This window comes from Bos taurus, chromosome 4 (assembly GCF_002263795.3).
Source record: "Bos taurus isolate L1 Dominette 01449 registration number 42190680 breed Hereford chromosome 4, ARS-UCD2.0, whole genome shotgun sequence".
NCBI lineage: Eukaryota > Metazoa > Chordata > Mammalia > Artiodactyla > Bovidae > Bos > Bos taurus.
The window spans coordinates 101646669-101670230 of NC_037331.1; the positions used below are offsets into that span (position 1 = coordinate 101646669).

At 44.0% G+C, this 23562-nt stretch overlaps 1 protein-coding gene across 1 annotated transcript in view; it reads right to left on the reverse strand.

Moving 5' to 3' along the window:
* Positions 1-23562, reverse strand: part of CREB3L2 (cAMP responsive element binding protein 3 like 2) — a 126044-nt gene that overhangs the window by 43201 nt on the left and 59281 nt on the right. Inside the window, 1 exon segment of the mRNA NM_001102533.1 lies at positions 5391-5607. Coding sequence (NP_001096003.1) covers positions 5391-5607 — 217 coding nt within the window.

Consider the following 23562-nt stretch of genomic DNA (forward strand, 5'->3'; position numbering starts at 1 on the left):
TATTAAATTTAATGCAAACAGTAATGTTTAAATTGCTGCCTATTTATGCATCTCCTAAAGAAATATCATCCTCCTGGATCAGGAAAGAAATCTGCTTAACAGAACACAGACTCCAGAGGGATCTTTGTGAATTAATCCTCCCTAAGGCAGATGCCAACTGGGATTCAAATGAATCAAATTGTTCTGTTCCCAAACATTTGCCTATCCACACAAAACTCAGAAAAACAATTGAAGCCAAGACTTGCACAATGCTTTCCTCAGCAAGTTCCCCAGCTCCTTCGTGCACACTGCCTACCTCCGATTTCACAGACTCCAAATGGTTACTATTCACGCTCATTATTCCCTGCATACAAAAGGGTTTTTGCTAGCATAGGAAGCCTTTACTCAGAGAAAAACTGATACTTAAGATGAACTGTGGATCAGAAACTCTTTGCAAAATATATCTGACCCACTGTACCTACTCTCAGCAAATTACCAGCTCAGTCTATTGCAGTGTGGTCCAAAAAAAAAGCATAGCCTAAAAGTTGAGAAATTTGTTTTATTCAGCAGATTTCTGAGGACGTAGGTCCAGGAGACAACCTCTCAGACAGCTCTGCGGGACTGCTCCAAAGAGGTGAGGGATAAGTCAGGATGTACAGGAATTTTTTGCAACAAAAACCAGGTAGTCAGAACATCAAAAGATTACTGTGAATTAAAGAAACCCAGACACCTGAAGTAAATGAATTCAGCACTTTTCTTTATATGGGAAGATGCAAGAGTTTGGGCTCATTGAAATCATTCCTCTTATATGCGCCTTAACTATTTAGGGCCAACATCCTGCTTTTTTCCATCCTGAACCTCCTTAGGGGGCATAGTCTAGCTGACGACCACAACACCTTTTGTTGACTGATATGGCAGGGAACATTCCTTGTGTATGGCAGTATAACACCTCTAAATAGCAGGGGCCAGATGGGGAAGCTGAATGTTGTGCACTTTGGTCTAATAAGAAAGCTTCCAGAAAAAGATTGATCATTTCTCTCCACACTAAGCTATAAGTATAGGTGGCTTCTTTATGCTACATGTATACCGATTAGGATTAAAAAGCAAAAAAAAAAAAAAAAAGTTATCAGGAAGAGGAAGGGATCCTGAACTTTTGGAAACCTGCTTTATTTGCAATCATTTCCCTCGGGGTCTTGTTTTAGAAGAATCAGTATCCCAGCCCTGTGTCCACTATCTGCTCCCCTCCAACCATCACCACAGTTTCAATTCTACTCAACACTTAAGGGCTCACATGAAATTCGGCCTTGTTCCTGCAACTCTTCCTGTGATCATCACTGGACATGCTCTTTCTCCTCTGAGCTACTACACTGCTCACATTCAATCTGATCAAGTATTGGGGTACATGGTATCTTCCCTATGAGCTACTTTGAGGTAAGAATCTAAGTTTTACTGGGCTTCCCAGTTGGTGCTAGTGGTAAAGAATTCACCTGCCAATGCAGGAGAAACAAAAGAGACGTGAGTTCGATCCATGGGTTGGGAAGATCCCCTGGAGTAGGAAATAGCAGCCCACTCCAGAATTCTTGCCTGCAGAATCCCATGGACAGAGGAGCCTGGTGGGCTCCATAGGGTTGCAAAGAGACGGACATGACTGAAGTGACTCAGTACACACCATTTTACTATCATTGTCTCACAAGTATCTAGAACATATGGTAAGTGCTCAGCAAACATGGATTGGAAGGGGAAAGTTGCCCAGATTGTTCAGGCCAGCTCTAGTCTGCATATTCTAGAACCAAGGCTGCTGCATGGATGACTAGCTCCACAGATGATAACTGAATACAAAGAGGTATTGCTCTGTTGTTATCGCACCCCTGACACAGGGCCACTCCTCTGCCTAGAAGCCTCTTACACATACACCTAGTTCTTTTCCTCATCTGCTGATCTTTGCTCAAATGCTACCTTCAGAGAAAGGCCTTCCCTGTCTATCCTAGTTAAAATGTCAACTCGCCTTCTGCTACGGTTTGAATGTTTGTGTCCTCCCAGAATTCACATGCTGAAATTCTAATGCCGAAAGTAATGGTCATAGGGGGTGGGGCCTGGGGGAGATAATTAGGTCATGAGGGTGAAGCCCTCTGTAATGAAATGAATGCCGTTGTAAGAGAGTCCCCACTGGGCTCCAGTCCTTTCTACCATCTGAGGACACAGTGGGCCATGAAGGAACTCAGGATGGGAAAGAACAAGTTACTGGCCCTAGATAATTAAGGTGCATATCAGAGGAATGATTTCAATGATCCCAGTCTCTTACATCGTCCCGAAACAGAGAAAAATGCTAAATTCACTAACTTGAGATATCTCAAGTTAATTAACAGTAATCTTTGGATGTTCTGACTCCCTGGTTTTCATTGCAAAAACTCCTATATAACCTGGCTTCTCCCTTACCGCTTTGGAACAGAACCTCAGAGCTATCTGAGAAGCGGCATCCTAGGCTTCAGTCTTTAGAAAGTCCACCAAATAAAACATAATTCTCAACTTTTAAGTTGTGCATTTTTTTCAGTCAACAGCTAGTACCACCTACGTGAGCAAGTCCTGAATTTTTGATCCACAGAAATCATGAGAGGTAATAAATGATTATTACTAGTTTAAGCCACAAATCTAGGGAGATCTGTTACACAGCAGTAGATAACTACAAGAGGTATTAGAAACGACTTCCACAAAGGGAAGTCGGGCTTGAAACAGAGCCATCAAAGGAACTATAGGGATAACAGAGGCAAACCAGTGAAGAGAATATGGGTGGTGTCTCCCCTGGTAGTCCACTGTTTAAGATTTCACCTTCCAATGTAGGGAATTCGGGTTCGATCCCTGATTGAGGAACTAGGATCCCACATGCCTCACAGCCAAAAACACCAAAGCATAAAACAGAAACGTTACTGTAACAATTTCAATGAAGAATTTTAAAATAGTCCATATCAAAAAGAATATTAAAAAGAGAGACAGAGTATGGGAAAACCATATGCAAAGGCAGTTACAAATGTTAAACAGAAACCACACCCATGCAGAACCTCAGCACTGGGAGAAAACTTAAAGGTCATTTAGTCCAATCTCCCATTTAGTGCTGCTGTTGCTAAGTCACTTCAGTCGTGTCCGACTCTGTGTCACCCCATAAACTGCAGCCCATGAGGCTCCCCTGTCCCTGGGATTCTTCAGGCAAGAACACTGGAGTGGGCTGCCATCTAGTGCTAGAGTCCACTTAAAAAAAAAAAAAGCAACTAAGGCAGGGACTGCATGAGTTTATCTAAGCTAAAACGCAGAAAAGGGCTGACTCCCTATAGTTGTCCTCCACTTTATAATAAAATGAAGGGTATACAGTCATAACAGAGACCATATCCCTGAATTTGAACAGAGGTCATTCCTGGAAATGATTTAAGAAGAAACTGAAAGGGGAAAAAAGACGGAGAGCAGAGGAGGGGAGAAGAAAGACTGAAAGGAGGAGAAGCAGGAGGAAAAGAAGGGGATCAGGAAACGAACAATAACAACTCTGCAACAACAGAGGAAGAAAGAGGAGGTGAGGAGAGAAGGAAGAAACACTGAGTCACTGAAATGCTATGTGGTGGGCACTGTCCCAGGTTCTTTAAACTCACCATCTCCTGTTACCCTCAGAACAACTCCACATCCTCGAATTATTTCAGCTGTATTTCCTCCCTTCCCTCCCAGGGGACTTCCCCTCACCCTGTTCCCTTGTCGAGGCAGGGAAAGTAGACAAACCACAGAGAAGAAGGATTAGATCATCATGCATCTAACCTCTTGTCAGGAGAAATCTGAGAATACAGTTAGGGCTCCAAAGGGTCCAGTCAGGAAAGAACTCACCCACAGATTTGGGACCCTCCCTTCATTGAGGACAGAAGGCCAAAGTTCCTGGGCTGTTTGTGGGTAGACCTCTAATCAAAAGAAGAATGAGCCTGAGAAAGAAAAAACCTGCAGCATTCTCTGTCCCAAGATATGATGTTTTACTGATCCCAGAGTTGGTTCTTTTAGAGGTCAGTAGTAGATCTAAGGAGCTCCCCTGGCAGCTCAACTGGTAAAGAATTTGCCTGTAATTCAGGAGACCCTGGTTTGATTCCTGGGTTGGGAAGATCCTCTGGAGAAGGGATAAGCTACCCACTCCAGTATTCTTGGGCTTCCCTGGTGGCTCAGTCGGTAAAAGAATCCATCTGCAATATGGGAAACCTGGGTTTCCCACACACAGCACAGTAGATCTAAGAGGGATTCCCAGGGGGATCAATGATAAAGAATCCACCTGTTAATGCAGTAGACACAGTAGTCATGGGTTCAGTTCCTGGCTCGGGAAGATCCCCTGGAGGAGGAAATGGTGACCTAGTCCAGCAGTCTCGCTGGGAGAAATTCATGGACAGAGGAGGCTGGCAGGCTACAGCCTGGGGGTCAAAGAGTCAGACACAACTGAGCATGCACATGCATGCATGTGATAGATCTAAGAGCCCCAGCTGGAGAAGGGATTCCCCCACAGAGCTAATGGCCTATCTGTGCCACGTGCCTTTAACCCAAGGAAGCAGGAGGCATCCTGTCCTGTAGGTAGTCACTTCACAAGATGCTGCCAACGTGTACAGTCGTATAGGAGGAGAGGGGCATCGAGGTCAAGCCAGAGGACATCAAGATGGGACCATCCTCTTGGGAGAAGAGAGCATATGCCAAACTAGCATTAGGGGATACAGTTTTCAAAACTTACTCAAGGTACTAAAACAGGTGGTTGTACTTCTAGGAAAACAAATGTAGAAAATTCAATCTTAAAAGTTTCATAGAGCCTATACTAATTAAAGGCCTATGCAGTAATGGTCAAAACATGTGAACATCTCTAAGACCAGGAACACTAAACTCTCAACACATACCAAGCGAATGCCTTTGATAATGGGCATGAAAGGGTAACCAAGGAGAAAGTCTAGGAATGCTCGCCAAGATCTCCTATACACGGGGTTAAGGAAACATGTGGGAAATGGGTCAAGAAGATACTCAAGAAGTGTTTATGGAGAAGAGTGGTCACAAAAATTCTTTCTCAGGAAAAAAAAAAAAAATGGCATGACCTCTTAAAATGGTGGATGTACTGGAATTAGCAACCAGAGAGGCCAGGCTGATGTGCAAAAGGAAGCTTTGCTGCCCAGTTCACAGGGTCAAAGAGAGCAATTAGTACCATTCAGTTCTAGCAAATTCCCAGAGCACACAGTCTCAGGTAGAGCTACATTCTGTGCCTCTTTGCATTTCCCCAGGGCCCAAGCACAGGCCACACACAGCAGGTATGTGGCTGAATGGGGTGCTGATGATACTGTAACGCACGCTCCGCACCCTCAAGGAGGTCAGGGTCAAAGGTGCCAAGGTCCCAGCTGCTTCCCCCACTCTGGGTTTACCGTCATTGAAGCTGTCGCTGGCCGTGATGTGGGTGAATGGCGACTGGGCCCGAGGCTCCTCACATAGGGAGTAGCTGTGCTCGGCCTGGATGAGGGGTGCCGGGGACGTCGGGGATGGCTCCACCTCCATCGACACGCTCTTCTCTGAGAGGAAAGGGTCGTTGAGGAGCTGGCCCAAGACATTCTGGGAAAACTCATCCAGAAGCTCCGAGAAGTGCTGTAAGTGCAAAGGAGGAAGAACTCTTTTAACCATGATCTGATATTTACACACAAAGTCTAACACAAGGGCTTCCCGGGCGGTGCCAGTGGTAAAGAGTCTGCCTGCCAATGTAGAAGACATGAGAGACGCAGTTCAATCCCTGGGTCAGGAAGATCCCTTGGAGGAGGGCAATGCAACCCAGTCTAGTATTCTTGCTGGGAGAATCCCATGGACAGAGGAGCCTAGCAGGCCACAGTCCATAGGGTCGCACAGAATTGGACACAACTGAAGCGACTTAGCACATTCGCACGGGTTCTAACACCAAAATATTAGCCACAACTTCTAACAACATCTAAACAAAGTCACTCATACACAATGTCGAATTATCTATTGCTATGTAGCAAGCCATCCCAAAGAGAAGTGGCTTAAAATAGCCATGATTTACTGTTTCTCACTATGCTTTGGGTTGGCTGGGTGAATACACTGATTCATCTGCGTTCACTAACAGAGATGGAATGAGCTGGAATTTTGGCAGGGGCTAGGCTGGGCTGCGACACTGGGTGTCTAGGCCTTTTCCTCAAAGAGGCTTTATCCGGAGGGGAGTTCTCGCATCACAGCAGAAATGGTCCTGGAGGGAGAAAGGCAAAGCTGAGTGGCCCCAGAGGTCACACATCATTCCCTCCAAATTCTTCAGGTCAAGGCAAGTGACAAGGCCAGCCCAGATTCATGGGGTGAGGAGACACCACCTCTTGAACAGAGGGATGGCAAAAATCACACTGCAGGCAGGTGTAAACAGGATGGCATGACTCACTCAGGGCCATGATTGCAACTATCTACCACCTTTTACGTTGGGAATATCTGAAAATAAGCAAGCTATCCTGCATTTCTGTAGCATGAAAATGTTATTCATAGCCAAGTGCCAAGTTCAAAGGCACCCGAATAAGCTTTCCTCTATTCTCCCAAGTACCTGGACTTTGTTCCTCTCTAGTTTTTCCTTAATCTACTTTATCTCTTCCCATCTTCCATCTCCAACAGCATCACCTCCCTAGCCCCCACCCTGCCAGGATGATGATACAGGAATGGTCTATGCATAGCCCCAAAGGGAGTCCTGCACTCCCTGTTCCACAGCCCCACACTAAAGGACTGTAGCCTCAGCCTCACTGATAGAGGGATATTCATGATATGAGGGTCTATAGAGCCAAGTTTCTCAACCTCAGCACTCCTGCCATTTTAGATGGCAAATTCCTTGTTATAGGGGGTGGAGTTGTTCTGTGCATTGGGGTGTTTAGCAGCATCCCTGACCTCTAACCTCACGAGGCCAGTAGCACTCCCCTAGTTGTGAAAACCAAACATGTCTCTAGACATTGTCAAATGGCCCCGGGGGAGAGTAAGGGGAAGATCACCTTTGGCTTATTTTTATTTTTTTAGATTATTTTTTTAATGTGGACCATTTTTTTAGTCTTTACCGAATGTACAATATTGTCTCTGTCCTATATTTTGGTTTCTTGACCACGAGACATGTGGGATCCTAGCTCCCCAACCAGGCACTGAACCCTCACCCCCTGCATTGGAAGGCAGTCTCAACCACTGGACCACCAGGGAAGTTCCTCACCCTTGGTTTATTATAATTTTTAAAAAAATATTTTGGCCACAGATTATGTGGGATGTTAGCTCCACACCTGGAACTGAAACCGAGCCCCTCGTGGAAGCACACAGGCTTAACCACTGGAGCACCAGGGAAGTCCCTACCCTTGGTTTAGAACTCATGCTGTAGAGTATATTAAAAATAATTCTAAAATAATTTAATTTAAAAGTTTGGTTGACACCAGCTGTTAGAGCCACTTCTACCTTAACGTTCCCTGAGTCACAGGGAAGTGTCATCATTACTGTGTCATCATTACTGATTACATCACAAGTGTCATCATTACTGATTAAACTTCAGGGACACTTAGGGAAGTTCGGAAAGCAGGCACAGTAATAAGAGAGCTGGTTGCAAATGGTGATACCTGGGGGGAGGCGATGAAAATTTCTAAGATTCACAGGGCAACTAAGTCCTACCATGGAACTGAAGGGTCAGTGAGGGTGTTATGAAAATGAATGCAGCTTAGGGAAGGCGGGAGCAGGAGGTGACCCTAAGGTTAGAGCTCTAAGATGAGGATAGTTGTGGGTCAGAACCGCCCCCTTCCAGAAAGAACAGAAGGAGACAACAGAGAAGAGGCCTTGTAGGCTAGGTCCTTAGAGCAGCGTTAGATGGGTGGGTTTCACCAACAGCACAAACATGAGAAAAGCTGCATCTCATCAGGACAGAATGCACAGAAGCATCGGTTACATCCTGATAGGCACATGTCATGTAAGAGAGCAAGAGAGGGTGGTTGGGTAAGAGTTCTCTGTGCACAAACATATTTAAAACTGAAAGGTCCTTAGACATATCTAAGGCAAGAATTCCCTGAGAGGGACTTCCCTGGTGGTCCAGTGGATAAGACTCCACGCTCCCAAAGCAGAAGGCCCGGTTCATTCCCTGATTAGGGAACTAGACCCCATATGCTACAACTGAGAGTAAGCATGAGGGCTTCCCTGCCGTGCTGCAGTCCAAGACACGGCTGAGCGACCGAACAACAGCAAAGTTGCAGAGGAGGTGGCTCAGTGGTGAAGAATCCGTCTGCCAGTGCAGGAGATGCAGTTTTGATCCCTGGGTCGGGAAGATCCCCTGGAGAAGGAAATGGCAACCCACTCCAGTATTCCTGCCTGGGAAATCCCACGGACAGAGGAGCCTGGTGGGTTACAGTTCATGAGGTCGCAAAAGAGGCAGACATGGCTTAGCGACTAAACACCACCACCAGTACAGCAACTAATAGTTCACAGGCTGCAACTAAAAAGATTCTGATGTGGAAACAAAGATCCCACACTCAGCAGCGAAGATCCTGTGTGCGACAACCAAGACCCGATGCAGCCAAGTGAAAAAAATATATGTATTTAAAATCCCCTTAGAAAGAATGCCAACTGTCTGCATCACAATTATCAGGAGGATTTTTAGTGGTTTTATAATGAAATATTTTAAGCATTCAGAAAAATTATAGAGAATAGTAACATGAATAATGATGATAATGAGTAATAATGATGATAATACCTTTTCAAAAAAATCTTTTTTTCCATGTTTGCTACTGCAACTTTTTCTTTACTCTTTATTTTTAAAAAAATAAAACATGAAGCTCCCATTTAATCCCCTTCTTCCCTCTCAAAGTTAACTAATGCCCTGAACTTGGCGTTTATTTTTCCCATCTAGAACTTGACACTTCTACTACATAAGTATGTTTCCATTACATACACACGGGTTTTTTTAAACTTTAAATAGTACCATACTTTACACCTCCTCTGCAACTTTCTTCTCTCAAAAAAATTCTTTAGACTTATTAATGTTTACATGTGTAGCTCTATTCATTCATTTAGATTTTTGAATTGTATTAATTATATTTATTCACTTCCTCTTAAGGGACATTTAAAGATTGTTTTTATGTATGATACTGTAATAAACATTATTGAACATAACAGGAAATTTTAAAACATAGAAATCCTATGACCCATCTTCAGAGCTTTTGACTTATTAGGTCAAAGATAGCCATATTAAAACCAATTCATGTTGATGTATAGCAGAAACCATCAAAATATTGTAAAGTAATTATTCTGTAATTATAAATTAAAATTAAAAAAAAATAAAACCACCACTGCCATCATCAGTCATTCAAATGTTCATGTCTGTTTTTCAAACACTGAAGGTTGACACCAGCTCCATTCACCACCCTTCTCTTTACACCACTTTACAATTAAGTCCCTGGAAGTTTACAAAGTCCCTAGCAGTTTGGACATGCTCAAAGTCAGAGAAAGATTCATGGATTTTGCAGCCACTGTGTGCTAAACTTTAGATAGGTCCTGTGGATACAAAAAAATAAATAAGAAGATAGAGGAACTTCCCTGGTAGCCCAGTGGTTAAGAATCTTCCTTCCAGTGCAGGGAATGAGGGTTCAATCCCAGGTCAGTTCAGTTCTGTCGCTCAGTTGTGTCCGGCTCTTTGCAACCCCATGGGCTGCAGCATGCCAGGCTTCCCTGTCTATCACCAACTCCCGGAGCTTGCTCAAACTCATGTCCATTGAGTCAGTGATGCCATCCAACCATCTCATCCTCTGTCATCCCCTTCTTCTCCTACCTTCAATCTTTCCCAGTATCAGGGTCTTCCAATGAGTCAGTTCTTCGCATCAGGTGGCCAAAGTATTGGAGTTTCAGCTTCAACATCAGTCCTTTCAGCGAATATTCAGGACTGATTTTCTTTAGGATGGACTGGTTGGATCTCCTTGCTGTCCAAGGGACTCTCAAGAGTCTTCTCCAACACCACAGTTCAAAAGCATCAATTCTTCAGCACTCAGTTTTCTTTATAGTCCAACTCTCCCATCCATACATGACTACTGGAAAAACCATAGCTTTGACTAGAAGGACCTTTGTTGGCAAAGTAATGTGTTTGCCTTTTTAATATGCTGTCTAGGTTGGTCATAGCTTTTCTTCCAAGCAGCAAGCGTCTTTTAATTTCATGTCTGCAGTCACCATCTGCAGTGATTTTGGAGACCAAGAAAATAAAGTCTGTCATTGTTTCCCCATCTATTTGCCATGAAGTGATGGGACCAGATGTCATAATCTTAATTTTCTGAATGTTGAGTTTTAAGCCAGCATTTTCACTCTCCTCTTTCACTTTCATCAAGAGGCTCTTCGGTTCCTCTTCGCTTTCTGCCCTAAGGGTGGTGTCATCTGCATATCCGAGGTTATTGATATTTCTCCCAGCAACCTTGATTCCAGTTTGTGCTTCATCCAGCCCAGGATTTCTCATGATGCACTCTGCATATAAGCTAAATAAGCAGGATGACAATACACAGCCTTGGTGTACTTCATTCCCTACTTGGAACCAGTCCATTGTTCCATATCTGGCTCTAACCATTGCTTCTTGACCTGCACACGTATTTCTCAGGAGGCAGGTCAGGTGGTCTGGTATTCCCATCTCTTTTAAGAATTTTCCAGTTTGTTGTGATCCACACAGTCAAAGGCTTTGGTGTAGCCGATGAAGCAGAAGTAGATGTTTTTCTGGAACTCTCTTGCTTTTTCTACAATCCAGTGGATATTGGCAATTTGATCTGTGGTTCCTCTGCCTTTTCTAAATCCACCTTGAACATCTGGAAGTTCTTGGTTCCCTGGTCAGGGAACTATTAACCCACAATCCTCGGGACTACTAAGCCACCCATACACACCTGCGCACTACAACTAGAGAACCCACGCACCACAATGCAATATCCCAAGGGCCGTAACTAAGACCTGAGGCTAAATATTTAAAAAAGAAGAAGATAAAAAAAGAGCCCTGCCTTCTCTAGCCATATCACGTCAACCAAACTTTTATGTGCAGATGAGTCAGCTGGGGATGTTAAGACATAGAAGATGATTCACAAATGCAGGTGGGCCCAAGATTCTGCATTACTAATCAGCTCCCAAGTAATGTGGCTCACCCATGGACCAGACCTTGCATGGAAAGGAGTAGAACAGCTTTAAGATTAAGACTAGAACCCAGAGACGTCCCTGGTGGCCCAGTGGTTATGAATCTGCTGCTAATGCAGGGGAAATGGGTTTGCACACCCCAACTACTGAAGCCCTCCTACTCTAGAGCCCATGTCCTGCAGCAAGAGAAGTCACCACACAGCCATTAAAAAGGAAGAGAAAAAGACTAGAACTCAGATTCACTGATGACCTGAAGCCAGAGTCTGATTCCCGAAGCAGCTCCCCAAAGTCACATTTACTTGCTGCCTGATGGCAATTACTCTGCAAGCATCTGACAGAATTCAAGATGGAAATTAAGGAAACTAGAAGAGAAATAAATGGCACAATGTAGAATGCAAAAGCAAGCCCTGAACTCACAACCCCTGCATTCTAAAGCCACAATTCCATCCTTGTGCTGCAGTGTCAGCCCTGGCCGGCTGTGCGAGCCCCACTAAGCCTCTGGAATCCCACTTTATCCTGAGGCAAGGCTCTCTTTGGTTGTCCGTGCTTTCCCATGGAAGTTGCCAGGTTGGTCTACTCTGCTGACACTATTTTCTTTCTCCTGAGCAGCACTAATGAATGTTTTCATGAACATCCCCTGGATAAGCAGTAATAAACCTTCTTTCACTCGGCTAACCATCCCTGACCTCCCTTCACATTGGATTCTGCATTATCATGTCACCAAACAATTTAGCCCTAAATCATAGGGAGTCCTGAAGAACTCATGGCTGTTACCAAGCACATTATGACAACCTCCACTCTGGAAATCGAAGCTCCTCTAAAGAAGGGAGCAACTGTGCTTATCCACCACCTACGCTGAGGCACTCAGCAAAGTGGTAAGCAGGAGAAGGTCCCAGAGAGACACTTGAGATTGAAAAAATACGCCCAACTTGTCTCAGCCAGACACAGTGACTCAACCCAGCAAATTAGCTCCAGCTGGGTCTCCCTGGCAGCAGTGGGCCCTAGGACTCAGTAGATAGGTCAAGACACCATAGTCCACGAAGGGTCAGGCCAAAATCATACCACCTTTAATGCCAATGAGAGCAGGGCATACAGTCCTGGAAGCCAAACACTAGAGAAAGGAGCAAAGTGAGCCTCAAAGATGGAGGCTTTCTGCTGAGAAACACTTGAGCAAAGGACTACTCATGTAGTAGATCAAGGATTATGAAATGTCAGTTGAATTCTTTCAAAGCTATGGCATAATGGAGTTTTACCATTCTGTCTAAGAGGTTATGGGTTTATAATATTTTCATAGCTTTTCCCTCAACCAACATTTACAACAATCCTGGGAAGTTGGTTTTAAACCTATTGTCCAGGGTCAGAGTTGTGTACTATTTGAGCTTGGACTTGACATAGATCTTCTTACTGCAAATTGAACAAACTTTCCCCACATTGCTTCTCCTAGGAAAGAGTTATCTAAGCTTCACAATATAACCCCATGGAGAAGTTCTAACCAGGGTGAAAACATGATGCTGATGCTGATCATTAATGAAGATGCTGACAGGATCAGGTGGTAGGCTCATCCGACAGACTAAGTTCTTGACTTTTGGAACATAAGGTAGGTGCTTTCTGATAAGATAGGCATGTCCCCATTTATAGATGAGAAAACTAGGGCTCAGTGTGGTTAGGTACATTGCCAAGGTTAGCGCTGAATTGCTGAATTACTATTCCATCCCTAGTCGAGCCAGTCCCAAAGTCTACCCCCTTTCTATGCCCTTTCTAAATGCCCCACCATTTAGGTCAGCTTCTAAAGGTGACACATAGCAGAGACCGAAGTTTAAAAAAAGAAAAACAGACTCACTGATAGCCCATTCCTTCACCCATTATGAACACACAGTCTTCAACATTCAAAGTCTAGAACTGTGTCAGGGGATTGTTAAATTGAGAGTCTCCTGGTATCACTTCCATGGGGTGTCAGCAATAAAGATGGACGTATTTACTTGCTTCAGAGCATGGTTCTGCCAAAGGGTTCAAAGTCACAGACTCTCCAAGTTGGAAGATACTTCCTGCTTGGGTCAAACCTCTGTCTCATGACAGGAGTGTTCCTCCTCTTCTCAGTGAAGATGCATGCAAGGTCTTTCATGAATTCATTTCAAAGTCTGTCTCCCCATTACTGAAGACCTGACATTTAATGCTCCAGCCTGGCCCCAATCATCCTGTGAAGTCTCATTTCCCTTTATTCTAATACCTGAGACCTTCATTCCAGCCCTAACAGTGTCCATATGACACTGGATCAACACAGCTTTGAAGCCAGACAACTGGATTTGAATCCTGGCTCCTAGTAGTGCAAACCTGATGGAGATCCTTCAGTTCTCTAAACTTCAGTTTGCTCCTTAGTAAGGATAACAATAGTACCAGCTTCCTGTTATGATGATTTAATTAAATAATGCTTGTAAAGCACCTAATGCTTCACTGGCATAGCAATCAATATTTTGAAAAGCTTTTTTTTTATAAAAACCATCAAAATTAAATAGGGTTTAATGTCTACACATGGACATCACCAGATGGTCAATACTGAAATCAGATTGATTATATTCTTTGCAGCCGAAGATGGATAACCTCTATCAGTTCAGTCGTTCAGTCGTGTCCAACCCTTTGCGACCCCATGAACCACAGCACGCCAGGCCTCCCTGTCCATCACCAACTCCCGGAGTCCACCCAAACTCATGTCCATCAAGTCGATGATGCCATCCAACCGTTTCATCCTCTGTTGTCCCCTTCTCCTCCTGCCCTCAATCTTTTCCAGCATCAAGGTCTTTTCCAATGAGTCAGCGCTTTACATCAGGTGGCCAAAGTATTGCAGTTTCAGCCTCAACATCAGTCCTTGAAATGAACACCCAGGACTGATCTCCTTTAGGATGGACTGGTTGGATTTCCTTGCAGTCCAAAGGACTCAAGAGTCTTCTCCAACACCACAGTTCAAAAGCATCAATTCTTCAGTGCTCAGCTTTCTTTATAGTCCAATTCTCACATCCATACATGACCACTGGAAAAACCATAGCCTGGACTAGATGAACCTTTGTTGGCAAAGTAATGTCTCTGCTTTTTAATATGCTGTCTAGGTTGGTCATAACTTTCCTTGCAAGGAGTAAGCATCTTTTAATTTCATTGCTGTAATTGCCATCTGCAGTGATTTTGGAGCCCAGAAAAATAAAGTCAGCCACTGTTTCCACTGTTTCCCCATCTATCTGCCAAGAAGTGATGGGACCAGATGCCATGATCTTCGCTTTCTGAATGTTGAGCTTTAAGCCAACTTTTTCACTCTACTCTTTCACTTTCATCAAGAGGCTCTTTAGTTCTTCACTTTCTGCCATAAGGGTGGTGTCATCTGCATATCTGAGGTCATTGATATTTCTCCCAGCAATCTTGATTCCAGTTTGTGCTTCCTCCAGCCCAGTATTTCTCATGATGTACTCTGCATATAAGTTAAATAAGCAGGGTGACAATATACAGCCTTGATGGACTCTTTTTCCTATTTGGAACCAGTCTGTTGTTCCATGTCGAGTTCTAACTGTTGCTTCCTGACCTGCATACAGGTTTCTCAAGAGGCAGGTCAGGTGGTCTGGTATTCCCATCTCTTTCAGAATTTTCCACAGTTTATTGTGATCCATACAGTCAAAGGCTTTGTCGTAGTCAATAAAGCAGAAATAGATGTTTTTCTGGAACTCTTTTGCTTTTTCGATGATCCAGCGGATGTTGGCAATTTGATCTCTGGTTCCTCTGCCTTTTCTAAAACCAACTTGAACATCTGGAAGTTCATGGTTCACGTATTGCTGAAGCCTGGTTTGGAGAATTTTGAGCTTTACTTTACTAGCAAGTGCTGCTGCCAAGTCGATTCAGTTGTGTCCGACTCTGTGCGACCCCATAGACGGCAGCCCACCAGGCTCCGCCCTCCCTGGGACTCTCCAGGCAAGAACACGGGAGTGGGTTGCCATTTCCTTCTCCAATGCATGAAAGTGAAAGAGATGAGTGCAATTTTGCGGTAGTTAGTGTTCTTGCCTGGAGAATCCCAGGGATGGGGGAGCCTGGTGGGCTGCTGTCTATGGGGTCACACAGAGTCGGACACAACTGAAGTGACTTAGCAGCAGCAGAGCATTCTTTGGCATTGCCTTTCTTTGGGATTGGAATGAAAACTGACATTTTCCTGTTGTGGCCACTGCTGAGTTTTCCATATTTGCTGGCATATTGAGTGCAGCACTTTCACAGCATCACCTTTTAGGATTTGAAATAGCTCAACTGGAGTTACATCACCTCCACTAGCTTTGTTCGTAGTGATGCTTCCTAAGGCCCACTTGACTTCACATTCCAGGATGTCTGGCTCTAGGTCAGTGATCACACCATTGTCATTATCTGGGTCGTAAAGATCTTTTTTGTACAGTTCTTCTGTGTATTCTTGCCACCTCTTCTTAATATCTTCTGCTTCTGTTAGGTCCCTACCATTTCTGTCCTTTATTGAGCCCATCTTTGCATGAAATATTCCCTTGGTATCTCTAATTTTCTTGAAGAGATCTCTAGGCTTTCCCATTCTCTTGTTTTCCTCTATTTCTTTGCATTGATCAGTTATGAAGGCTTTCTTATCACTCCTTGCTATTCTTTGAAACTCTGCATTCAGATGGGTATAGCTTTACTTTTCTCCTTTGCCTTTAGCTTCTCTTCTTTTCTCAGCTCTTTGTAAGGCCTCCTCAGACAACCATTTTCCCTTTTTGCATTTATTTTTCTTGGGGATGGTTTTGATCACCTTGTGTTTGCAGGTCAGTAGTTGTCAGAAGGTGGAGAAGGCAATGGCACCCCACTCCAGTACTCTTGCCTGGAAAATCCCATGGACAGAGGAGCCCGGTGGGCTGCAGTCCATGGGGTCGCTAAGAGTCGGACACGACTGAGCGACTTTACTTTCACTTTTCACTTTCATGAATTGGAGAAGGAAATGGCAACCCACTCCAGTGTTCTTGCCTGGAGAACCCCAGGGACGGGAAGCCTGGTGGGCTGCCGTCTATGGGGTCGCACAGAGTCGGACACAACTGAAGCGACTTAGCAGCAGCAGCAGCAGCAGCAGCAGCAGTTGTCAGAAGGAGCTTACAAGGTAAGAGTGAGTGGTTTTAAGTGTGGGCTGTCTCCTGCTGGCAACTGCCCCAGGAACCAGGATCATGGGGTGAGGAAGGAAAGTAGAGTAGGAGGAAGATGAAGGATTCAAAATTCTTGAGCTCAAAGAATTTGCTGTATAAAACTAAGAATCTATCTTCCTTATGCTGCTCACCACGGAGGTTCACTCCATCAACAGAACGAGCAGCTACTGTGAATGAGACCCAGGCTGGGCAAGGGATGAACAGAAGATGCTTAAAGGGCATTTATAAAGAGAGGACTGCTCTGAGGTGTGACATGAGTTATCTAGCTTTATCCTGTGACTGCTGTGCTCATAGAACAGGTTCTAAAGCAATTTTGTTCCCCTGAGGTGGGTCCAAAGTCATTTTTTTGTGCCAGATCAGAGCAGGGACAGGAGATCTGGTCCCAGCCACACCTGACTGGTTACCACCCCCATCTCTTCTGGATTCTGTTTCCTTGTCTGTAAAACTGTGTGTGTGTGTGTGTGTATGTGCCAGTGTGTGTGTCTGTGTGTGTGTGTGTGTGTGTCTGTGCGGTGTCTGTGCGTTGTGTGTGCTGGAAAGTGAGGGGAAGTGATGGAGTAGACTTTGGACTTGGTCAGTAGTTTCTCACCTTTTTTGATGTGTGGACCCTTTTGAGAATCTAATGAAAGTTTCCTGGTGGAAAAATGTCCACAGGCGCTACATGCCAAGTGCAGGATTGAGGGGGGCGGGGGGACTCACTCAGCCCCTGAGCCTGTCCATGGAGAGGAGGGTTCCATGAATTCCCGGCAGACACTCCCAGCAGAGGGAGTGTAATAACACAAGGAGCCTTATCGGTTGTTGCTCACAATCTATTCGGCTCTGCTACACTAATTTTCTAAAATGTGGCAGGCGATTTTAAAATGGAAAAGCTCTGCAACTTAGGAAAAGGACAGACAAGGGGAAACGCCCCTGTTGCTGCTCCCTGCATTTGTTCATCTTTGCCCCATTCCCCTGCCCGTGGGCAGTGAATCGGGCGGGGCGCAGGTTCCGCAAGCAGAAGTTGACCGCTCCTTGCGAGGGGCCCTGGTCCAAGGCTCGGGCTTCGCCGCCCGGGCCCCACAAAGATGCCATTCTCCAGGCCTGCCTGGAAACCGGCTGCCTCCGCTGCCGGCCTCTGGCTGCAAGCTCCATCTCAGGCAGGGGAAGAGAGTTTTTACTGAAAAATCGTTGCCAGAAGCCTTGCCCAGAGCACAGCAAGCTACAAAAACATCAGTCACGGATATAGTGAGCACAGTGGGGGCAAGCTGACAACCCTCAAAGCCTCAAAGAAATGCAGGGAAGTAGTTTTGACAGCACACCTCAAATTCACTTTAGAAAGGAAGGTTTCTCTCCAGCAGAACACTGTTCGCCTGTATTGTGGAGGAGGGAAAAGGGAAGGGAGAAGGAGGGAGTGGAAGGGCCGAGGAGGAAGAAGCCGGGAGGAGAAAGGAGTCCAAAGTCTACTCCTCTCCCAGGGGTCCACCTTCAAGGAAAGCCACCTTAGACATGAGGGGATTCCTGCCCTGCACACATACATAGGAAAGGGCCACATGATCATCTGAAAAAGAAAAGGCCATTTGGTCAAAGTCACAAGGAAAAAAATTAAAAAGGCTCACAAGTCAAACCTTATTACAGTAAAATTTCAAGGGGACTCAATTTTTTTCTGATACCAAAATTTAAGTACATTACATATTTCTCTAAATGTTAAAAAAAGAGGTGGGGGTGGAGGGGAGCTGAGCCTTGGAACTCTATTACACTAGAGGTTTGGGAGTTTGGGAGGTTTTTGTTTCTTTGATGAAGTGATGTTGACTTTACTGAAATATTACAAGCAGTAGAAAAACTGATTTTTAAAGAGCCCAAATCCATTACATGCTTATTTTGGTTTGTCATATCCAGATGTGGCTTTATTTGTAAAAGAAATATGTGGAAAGGTCAATCAAATTATAAAGGCACTGGGGAGGCTTACTAAAAGAAAACCTGCTATAAATCCATTGGTAGAATATATTCTTTTTTTTTTTTTTTTGCAAAAAGAGTTACCCCTAATTTAATAATTATGGAAGTATGAAGTTTTACATACACCATGTGTGTCAAGGGAGATGCACCAATACTACTAAATAATTCCTCTTGAATTACATCATTCTTCATCATTGCAAAGGTAATGATGCCCTTTCTCCAAATGCAGTCAATCCTGAATGGTCTACAGCAGCTCTCAGCTTAACATTTAACGTGAAAAAAATTCATCATCTCATTTTATACAAACAAATCAGTTAATGAGATTAAGAGAAAAACACCAATGGGTGGGTCCTGCTGGCAAAGGAAAACTAGGAGATTCAGAGTTAGCTGGCACAAAGAAACTCAATCTACCTATTTCCTGGCTTACTTATATATAATGCTGCAAATGCCCCCAAATGAATTCTTTGCTCTTTCTGAACCCAAACTAGACTTAGCTTGGTAAAGATCTCTCCTTCTGTGGCTTAACAGTCTAACCAGCCCTCATAGGAACAAAAACAACAAGAAAATATAATAATAATATCATCTCCCACATTCAACACATAATGGTTTACATATGACAAAACACTTCCACATCATTGTTGTATCTGATCTTGGCAAGATCAAGGATTATCCAGAGTGGACAGCTGGAGATTGTGGAGCAGAGTGCGATAGGGCAAGATTCCTGCTTTCTGGCTCCGATGCCCATATACTTTCAGCATAGGCTGCTGACTCCCCCATCACTAACACAGAGAACTCAGGGACTAGATTCCTGATGGTCAAATGCTTCTTGAATGGCAATGTAGGGCTGAGATCAACACAATCCCCTCATATTAAGGGAGGAAATCCTTAGGGTCCTTTCAGAGCAGACAGAACCATTACAGAAATAAATAATGCTTCATATCAGATGGAGTAGTCGTCTTGGATTTGTTTTCAGAAACTCAAACTGTCCTCCAGAGTCCTTCCATTGCCTCTTCCTTATGCTAAACAGCTGAATTCCCCTGACAAACACAAGCCCTTCAAAACCATGATCAGGAGAACCATTCAAGGCTGAGGTAGTACGGAGTCTGCCCTTCTGTTCTTGCCAGCTACAGTGGGAGGGCACAGAGGCCTGGGATGTTGAGAGGCGGCCATCTTGATGAATGAGTCTTCCCTTCTGCCTTCTCCACTTTGACCTCTAATCCAGAGTCCACCTGCACACTCTCCATGAGAGTGCTGGTGACCCAGCAGGGCTTTCTGCCTGGTCTATCCTACATGCCAAAGCCAGCAAAATGTTTGATTTAAACTTCCCACACTTAAAACTCTCCAACATAACTCAAAAGTCCAAACTCTCCACAGTTAAAATAGATTAAAAAATTTTTTTTTTAATTTCTTACTCACTCTCTCCCAAAGTCCCTGAAGAATTTCTTCCTAACTGACGTCTTACCCTTTCTTTGATACTCCTCCTGTCCTGTACCTTCAATGTGCAGATTTCAACCCTTTTATGTTCTCATTATATGAGCAAATTCAGAGGCTGCTTTTAGTCAGGCTCTTCTAATTGGGTCTCCTGCCCCCGCTACAAACATAACCTTCTCCTCCCAGGCTCCCTCCACTCTCCTAGCAGAAAACAACTCCATTTTGCCTCCTTCATCACACACCTTCCATAATCAACACTTCACTTACTCCACCAGGAAACACCCAGGGCACTCCCTCATAGTCCTCAGTGGAGGCTAAGATATTCATTGTTTGTACCCTCTTAGGCCCTACCCTAGAGATGGGAATACCAGACCACCTGACCTGCCTCCTGAGAAATCTATATGCAGGTCAAGAAGCAACAGTTGGAAGTGGACATGGAACAACAGACTGGTTCCAAATCAGGAAAAGAATGCATCACCTCTATATATTGTCACCCTGCTTATTTAACTTATATGCAGAGTATACCATGAGAAATGCTGGGCTGGATGAAGCACAAGCTGGAATCAAGATTGCTGGGAGAAATATCAATGACCTCAGATATGCAGATGACACCACCCTTATGGCAGAAAGTGAAGAAGAACTAAAGAGCCTCTTGATGAAAGTAAAAGAGGAGAATGAAAAAGTTGGCTTAAAGCTCAACATTCAGAAAACGAAGATCATGGCATCTGGTCCCATCACTTCATGGTAAAGAGATGGGGAAACAGTGACAGACTTTATTTTTGGGGGCTCCAAAATCACTGCAGATGGTAACTGCAGGCATGAAATTAAAAGACACTTGCTCTTTGGAAGAAAAGTTATGAGCAACCTAGATAGCATATTAAAAAGCAGAAACATTACTTTGCCAACAAAGGTCCATCTAGTCAAAGCTATGGTTTTTCCAGTAGTCATACATGGGTGTGAGAGTTGGACTATAAAGAAAGCTGAGCCTCAAAGAACTGATGCTTTCAAACTGTGGTGTTGGAGAAGACTCTTGAGAGTCCCTTGGACAGCAAGGAGACCCACCCTGTCCATCCTAAAGGAAATCAGTCCTGAATATTCACTGGAAGGACTGATGCTGAAGCTGAAACTCCAATCCTTTGGTCATCTGATGTGAAGAACTAACTCATTGGAAAAGACCCTGATGCTGGGAAAGACTGAAGGCAGGAGGAGAAGGGGACGACAGAGGATGAGACGGTTGGATGGCATCACCGATTCAATGGACATGAGTTTGAGTAAGCCCCGGGAGTTGGTGATGGACAGGGAGGCCTGGCGTGCTGCAGTCCATGGGGTTGCAAAGAGTCGGACTTGACTGAGCAACTGAACTGAACTGAGGTCCTACCCTAAAATAACTAAAACTTGGCATTTTTCTATTCCACAAACAATTCCTATTATTATAACAAGCTCTAAATCATGGACTGATGAAGCGGGAAGAAACGCGAAGTCATCTGAGGCTTCTTGGTCATTCTAATTTGAGAAATGACCTTGAGGTGCAGGGTGGTACATGAAATCAAAGAGTGGAAGGTTGAACTCTTAACACTGTGTGTGTGTGTGTGTGTGTGTGTGTGTGTGACATGCACTCAGTCGCTCAGTCATGTACGACTCTGCAACGCCATGGACTGTAGCCCACCAGGCTCCTCTGTCCATGGAATTTTCCAGGCATGAGTACTGAAGTGGGTTGCCATTTCCTGCTCCAGGAGATCTTCCTGACCCAAGGATTGGCAGGTAGATTCTTTACCACTGTGCCATCTGGGAAGCCCCTTGATATTATAAGGGGCTCCCTATAATGTAATAAGAAAGATGGTGCCTAATCATTAAGAATTACCAAATAGATAACTGAAGAGGGTCCCATAAATGTCTTCCATAGAATTCTCTGAATAGGACATATGTTTTGCAATTAGAGAATTCTGTCTCCAAATCAAGATCCAATGCCAAAGATATCAGAAACGAAAAATTAGAAGAGCCCATAAAGTTTTTATGAAAAGAAATGGCATACTCCCTCGAAAGCTATTGTTTATTTGTGAGCCAGATATGTCGTAAGAAATACTGAGGTAATTTCATCCTTAGAATGCATGAAGGAGAAAAGAGAAAGCACTTCAGACGTAGGAGGAATTGTCTGCCTTGTTTCATAAATGCACAGGGATGATTCACTGCCAGAAAGTACTCCTTCCCCCTGAGATAAGAGCAAGGAAAAAATCCAAACTGGGAGACACTGGTAGGTTCTGGCTTAAAGCCACTTAGATTCTCGCTCTGTCAGATCTCACACTCATGCTCCCGCTGGCCTGCTGAAACACACCAGAGAATCTTAACCATCTGAAGGAGTATTTTATGCAGTGAAGTCATGAGTCAGAAGACACATATGCTGGACTGGCTCTACAGTTATCAGCAATAACTTTGGACACATCACCCATGCTTCCTGTTCCACCCAATATTAGGGAGAATACATTCTGCCTTCCAAAATTGTTGTGAAGATAAAATGGAGATATAGTCTGATTCAGACACAACATGGTACCATAGTAAGTGAAAACTGGCAGAGAACCATTAGTGGGCTGTGAACATCAAAGTTACTTCACGGTCATCCAGAGTCACGTCCATCTTGACTAGTAGTTAGCAATGGCCACTAGTGAAGCATGGTACCCATTGGCTGTCTGCTCCTGCATGTTCCTTCCTCTTATAAAACTCAACCAACTAGGTAATCAAGTCTTTTTTTTTCCTCTTCAAATGCTGCTAGAATACAGGAACTCAACAGCCTGGTCAGGACAGGACATCTAGGGAAAGTAAGGAATGAAAAATCACCGGATAGCTCTCTGTTACCCACACCGTTTGCTTCAAGCTGGGCCATTAACTCCAGTCCCGTCACTAGAAACCAGAGCATTCAGAAAGGCAAGCTCCATTATTTTTTAAAAAGAAGATATAGTTAAGAGGTTCTAAATCACCCATTCCTCTTCCAAAAAAGAAGTGAAATTTAACATTACTCACTTAGAAAAGTTGCCTTCACTAATAAGAGTTCAGTAAATGATAGCTGTTTTATTATGGTTGTTAGTACATGCCCTGCTAAAACTGGGACAAATTATTAAGCATGTCTCTGATCAGCCTATTAACACTATAAAAGAGTATGAGGATCATTAAATATCATTTATTCTTAGTGATCTCATCCTAGATTCTAATTTTCCCATTTGCTTACCAAGAGGTTTAAAGTTCAGTTCATCATTCACAATTCTGATGGTTTGTTTTTAATATTTACTTTTAAAAAATTTATTTCTTTGGCTGCACCAGGTCTTAGTTGTGGCATACGGATTATTTTAGTTGGGGTACATGGGATCTGGTTCCCTGACCGGGGATCAAACCTGGGCCCCCTCCACTGGGAGTGCAGAGTCTGAGTCGCTGGACCACCGGAAAGTCCCCATCATTCATAACTGATATTTCTTCCTTTTCCCCTTTTTGAAGACCAGGCCCATATCTCCAGTCTCAAACACCTCTCACATTCCTTGTGAATCCACCGTAGACCATCATCAACATTTTGATCACATTTATATATTTCTTCAGTGCCGTTTCTTCATTTTTAACCAGCAGTTCCAATTTCTTTTTTTTAAACCTTCTCTGAAATGTTTATAAGAAAACTGGTCACAGTCAAAATGAATTATCAAGTTCCCCCTTTGGTTGTACTATTGACAAAGAAAAAATAAAAGGCCCAGAAAGTCCCAAGTAGGCCAGTAAGAAGAATGAGATCATCACCCAGTGGGCAGCTCAGAGTCCATGATTTTGAAGCATCAACAGAGAGGGAGAAAAATAGAGCATCTAGGTGGTGAGAAAACATCCTGGACATGCTCAAAGACTCCTGACCCTGGTCTAAGCAGCAGCCGGCCAAATCCTTTTCAACAGA